At 37.2% G+C, this 5,211-nt stretch overlaps 1 protein-coding gene across 2 annotated transcripts; it reads left to right on the forward strand.

Annotated features, from left to right (window-relative positions):
* Window positions 1-2,325: 2,325 nt before the first annotated feature.
* Window positions 2,326-4,603, forward strand: LOC106377532. 2 transcript variants are annotated; one of them, XM_013817788.3, is made up of 8 exons: window positions 2,326-2,595; window positions 2,769-2,871; window positions 2,955-3,017; window positions 3,274-3,336; window positions 3,462-3,662; window positions 3,759-3,870; window positions 3,953-4,164; window positions 4,245-4,603. In XM_013817788.3, the coding sequence occupies exons 1-8, from the start codon at window positions 2,486-2,488 to the stop codon at window positions 4,335-4,337; spliced, it is 957 nt and encodes a 318-aa protein (XP_013673242.2). In that variant the 5' UTR covers window positions 2,326-2,485; the 3' UTR covers window positions 4,338-4,603. The 2 variants fall into 2 exon arrangements, with proteins under 2 accessions (XP_013673242.2, XP_048601199.1); XM_048745242.1 differs by having other exon boundaries at window positions 2,345-2,595; window positions 2,775-2,871.
* Window positions 4,604-5,211: the final 608 nt, after the last annotated feature.

Here is a 5,211-nt window from a genome sequence, read left to right on the forward strand (position 1 = left end):
ATGTTCACCCGGTGTTCACCGCACCTCTCAGAACGTTGAGAGGCCGCTATATCTCACCGGGGCTAGCCAAGCTAGCAATCCACTATAACCAACTCGATTACAGAGTACAATATCACAGACTTATGATACTGTGTGTTCTTCTTGTAGCTATTACAAACGCTTACACAAGGAATTGCTCGGAGTAGATTACGTCAGCGACTACGACGGAGATGACAGCCTTTCAACCTCCAGTTCCTCCGATAACGACGGCGGATCGTAGCCTGAACCAGAGAAAGCACCGAGACCTCAAGAGCTATGATCGCACCTGATCTCTCTAGTCTTGATCTCACTTTCTCCTTCCAGCTTTTGTAATCCCTCTCTAGCTCTCTCTCAATGTGTAACTCTTCGATCTTGATCACGCTCTCTGTTTTTCACTTCGATGACGATGATCTAACGAACTCTGTAACAACCTTTAAACGCTCCGTTTAAAGCTCCTCGAGCTGAACAATGACTCGGGCCACAGACCCAGAACTCTTCTGCACAAAGCCCATTAGATAGCCCATTACCCTTAAACGGCACCGCTTCACAAGGAATTATGACTGGCATATTATTAGTTAAATATGAATCATTTTATTATTCGTTACGATTAGATTAAAAAATTATAAATATCTGTAATAATAAAATATTATTTTGAAAAAAACGCCGATTTGATTGATCATGTATTTATAGATATGTAATGTAATTATGTGTACAAGTCACTATACTTATACATATTTTATAATATAATTTTGGTCCATTTACAAACACGAATAGATCAAACATACTGACATTACTAGAACTGGAAGAGGTACATGATAAATTACTCACTGATTGCGAAGTTTGTATGGTTGTGCTGAGGCCCGCCTTCGATGATATCACCAAAGAGAGAAGCAGAAGAAAAAAAACAGATCAACCCTAAAATTATTTTTGTGCTGGTATTTTTTACCGTATGGTATAAAGCTCTTAGAGTATGACTATGTTACTGGAGCTTTCGAACTACGTATGCTCTTTTACTTACTTCATGGACATTTATTCAAACATAATTTACAATTATCAAAATAACGCGTGAAGAGCGTTGAAAAATTGTAACAGAGACATGTTATTTATAGTTTTATACTATTTAAAATCAATATCAAGTCTTCTGCTCAAAGAAATTAACAGAATTCTGCTCAAAGAAATTGTAACTATCGAACATACCGACAAATCCGGAAATTTTCCCGAGTGAATCTCTATACGGGAATTTCGACTATCTCCTTCTCCGTGCAAAGACGAGAGGAGACCCAAAGAATATTATGAAGCGTTTTCCATGGATCTTGTGGTTCATTTGGAAAGCTAGAGATAAAAGAGTTTTTAATGGCAAAACTATCCTCCCTCCAGACACCGTCCAACATACGACCCAGGAAGAAGAAGAATGGAGAGTTGCACGAAGCATTTCAGATCTTGTCCAACCCCTAGAAACTACCAGTCAGGATCGAACACGATCAGGATGAGAGTGGATCATACCTTCCTAGATGCCAAGTGGATGCATCTTGGGTGAAAAACTTAGAGTTCGTTGGTGGTGGTTGTGTTATTGATGTGGAACCATGAATTCATACCTATGGTTCATTTGGGATAGACTTGATTCTATCTCCTTTGCATGTCAAGTTTAATACCTTGTTGTGTGCAATGAAAACTGCTTTGCAGTTGGGATTTTCAACAATGTCCTTTGAATCGGACTGTTTTCAGCTTGTTAAGCTGATAAACGAAGAAGAAGACTGGTCTATATTGGCTTCGGAAATGAATTTGACCATACACGTGCTATGTTTTCTGACTTTTTTATTTCTTTCATTGCAAGGAAGCATAATGTAACGGCCGGGCTGACCTCCTTGCCAAAGGAACTCGTTCCCAAAATTCTATTTTTTTTTCATGTAAACTCTGTAATTCCGATTTGATTAGCTTCAGAGGCTATTTTTTTCACTTTGAATTAATAATACATGGAGTTCGTCCGAAAAAAAAAAAAAATAATTCCTATTTCATTTTAATGCTTGTTACTATTATAGTTCTTATTCTAGATGTATTTGTAATGACCTGACGGGTCAAAAAAAATTGAAACAATCAGAAATACGAGTCATTGTGGCTGATGATAAATAGTTCGAACTATAGATGATCCATTGTTTCTTGTTTAGTGACGGCTAAAAGGAGGGAGGAGCTTGTATATTTGTATTTGGGCCGTAAAGGAAATTTTAAAAAAAAAAGGCCCACTCTGACCCAAGACGCCTAACCGGTTATTTAAACTAAACCAAAACCGGCTATTGATTTCTTCTTCCAGAAAACGACGTCGTACACGTCGACCTCTCCTTCGTCCCTCAGATTTGATTCGAGGATCGGAGATATGATATGATGAGTTTGTCATATTGTTGAATCTTATTTGATCCATCGATCTCTCTCGATTCCGATCGCGAAAACACGATTTGTTTATTCAACGACGATGAAGATGCAATTCGGTGTGCTGGCGTTTCTGGTGACTCTCTCCGCGATTGAATCCGGAATCGCTTCTCCCAACACCGTCCCTGCTTTCCTCTGGTCTCCGCATCTCCAGTTACGCCTTTCTCTCTCTCTCAATCTCATTATATAACCCATCGCGATGAATTATACAAATGTCTCTGCGTTGGGGAGATAATTTCGATTTCAAATTTTTTGATAAAGTCTGAGACTTTTTGAACTGCTTTGTGACTAAGATTACATTTTTTTTATTTGAATCTTGAAATCAGGGGTGGTAATGGTGGGATGGATGAGGCTGTGAATTATCAGGTCATGTCTGCAAAGGATCTAGTTGACTCTGTTTTCACTCAAGGAGGATGGTCTAACATTCTTGTATGTTGTTCTTCTTATGTTTACTCAGTGAATGTCAACTTGATTCTCTTGTTTTGAATGTTTTTTTTTTTTTTTTTGTCTAGTGCTCTGTGAAGAAAGTTGAGCAGCCTGTTGTTGATGTTGCACTTGTGTTCATCGGCAGAGAGGTAAGTAATAAGTATACTGTTTTTTAATCTATGGAAAGAAGCTATCTTTTTTGAGTGTACATGAGTGATTTGATGTAGGAGCTTCCTTTTAACATGATTCATAAATGTGAGGAAGCTATCATCTCGTGTCTGTATAAGTGAATGATGTAGGAGCTTTGTTTTAATATTAGCATAAATGACCTTTTGGAGCGTCTCTCTTCTGCATCTTCTTTGCTATGCTGAGAATATTAATATTAGCGTTCTCTTCTTCCTGCAGTTACTGTCTTTTGATGTTTCTTCCAAAAGGAACTCGGAACCTTCCCTTGTTAACACATTGAATGTAAGTGCAAGTTTTCCCTTTATTTGGAAACATATTGCCTTTTATAACACAGATCTCTGACAAACTTGTTTCATTTTAGCCTCCACAATACTTGAACCTCCAAATCTTTTTTTTTTCCTTGACAGGGTCTCTTTACAGCGTCCAACTTCTCATTGGCATTCCCATACATTGCTGCGCCAGAGGAAGAAAGGATGGAGAGTTTGTTGCTTTCAGGGCTTAAACAAGCTTGCTCTCACAATGTAGGAGTCAGCAATATTGTGTTCTCAGATTCTTGCTTTGTTGAGGATGGAATGATTCAGAAACTATCAGACCTTCAGTCTTTCAAAGTAGTGTTCCTTCCTCTTTATGTTTTCATTTTCACTAGTTTCAACGGTACGAATCCTGTAAGTCACTCCTAATATAACTCTCAAAATAATTGACAGGATCATTTGCTTGCTAGAAAAGAAACAAGGAAAAAAGGAGAAACTGACTTGGTTGTGCTCTGTTCCGAGGGTTCTGAATCAAACAGCCAATCTGGCCAGTCACATTCAGAGCGTAAGTGGAAAGATCATTACTTCAAAAGAATGTTATAATTTGAGAAAGAAGTTAAGCAATTCTATGACTTATTATTCTGTAGGTGAAAGCATCTCCGAACTTGTTAGTTCTGTAGAACAATCTGGCAGTAAATATACAGCGCTTTATGTTTCTGATCCTTATTGGTACACATCTTACAAAACTCTCCAAAGGTTTCTAGCTGAAAGTGGTACAGGTAACAGCACCGTTGGTGTTGTTACGACCTGTGATGAACTCTGCAAATTTAAGTCATCACTTTTGGAGGGCATACTAGTGGTTAGAACTTTACTCTTTGTTACTAATATGATTCCATCTGTTTTCATTATTTAAAAGCCTCTGGTTATGTCTTTATGCAGGGAATCGTTTTCCTTCTCATCTTGATCAGCGGACTTTGTTGTATGGCGGGTATCGATACACCAACTAGATTCGAGACTCCTCAAGATTCTTAAGCTGTTGACCTCTTAAGAGTCATCCCCAACTTTTGCTTTGCTTTTTGCTTGTGACGGGTCTTTTCTTCTGCATAGTGCGTATGGTGAAAAAGGTACTTGTTACACTACCTTTAAAACAAAAATTGCATATGCGTTTAAAAAGTCCCCTTGTAACATTTATTCATCTTGTTTGTGAGTCTTTCCTAAACGTGTTATAAGTTAATAATGGAGAGCGAGTGAAAACCATACATTCTTTTAAATATATGTAAGATTTTATACAGAGGTCTCTTGGTTGTATCGTACTCATATCAATTTGGGAATTTGGAGATAGATATTGTGGAATAACTCAGGACAATGATGTCGATAGAGTCAGAGTGATATGACATGTTTACTAGTACTTGCAAAGCTTTTTGGGTTTAGGGAAAGTAAAGGAGAAGAAATTATTGAAGAGTTATTTGCATAGATTTTCTGAATAACTAAGAAAAACTGACTGTTTAGTTATATTAATGTGGTATGAAACATCTATTTTTGTAACATAATTTGATTCAATATTTTGCACATTCATCATATATGCTTAGGTCCTTATGGTCCCTCCTGCATGGACCTATTGACAAAGTCATAAGATCATATCTTTCAAAAAAAAACATATGACATGTTAGTTTACCAAAAAAAAAAAGAAAAAAACATGACATGTTGACGTCATAATAATTACGAAATGTTATTAAAACGATGAAAATGTACGGCCACGCAAGTAGCCTACTCGAGCAGGTCCATTTTGATCTTTTCGATAACTTTGAGATTCCACGTTCTGATTTGTCAAAGAAAAAGAGATATACATATCTTACGGTCTCTGTTTTACAGCTTACTTATTTGGTCCCCTTGCTTATTTTATAAA

This window comes from Brassica napus, chromosome A1 (genome assembly GCF_020379485.1).
Source record: "Brassica napus cultivar Da-Ae chromosome A1, Da-Ae, whole genome shotgun sequence".
Classification (NCBI taxonomy): domain Eukaryota; kingdom Viridiplantae; phylum Streptophyta; class Magnoliopsida; order Brassicales; family Brassicaceae; genus Brassica; species Brassica napus.

What these genes read in the sequence shown, in the direction of transcription:
- LOC106377532 (XM_013817788.3), top strand. Translation starts at nt 2,486, where the DNA reads ATGAAGATGCAATTCGGTGTGCTGGCGTTTCTGGTGACTCTCTCCGCG. An exon ending in TTGTGTTCATCGGCAGAGAG is followed by an intron (nt 3,018 to 3,273) that starts GTAAGTAATAAG and finishes TTCTTCCTGCAG; the next exon opens with TTACTGTCTTTTGATGTTTC. An exon ending in CCCTTGTTAACACATTGAAT is followed by an intron (nt 3,337 to 3,461) that starts GTAAGTGCAAGT and finishes TTTCCTTGACAG; the next exon opens with GGTCTCTTTACAGCGTCCAA.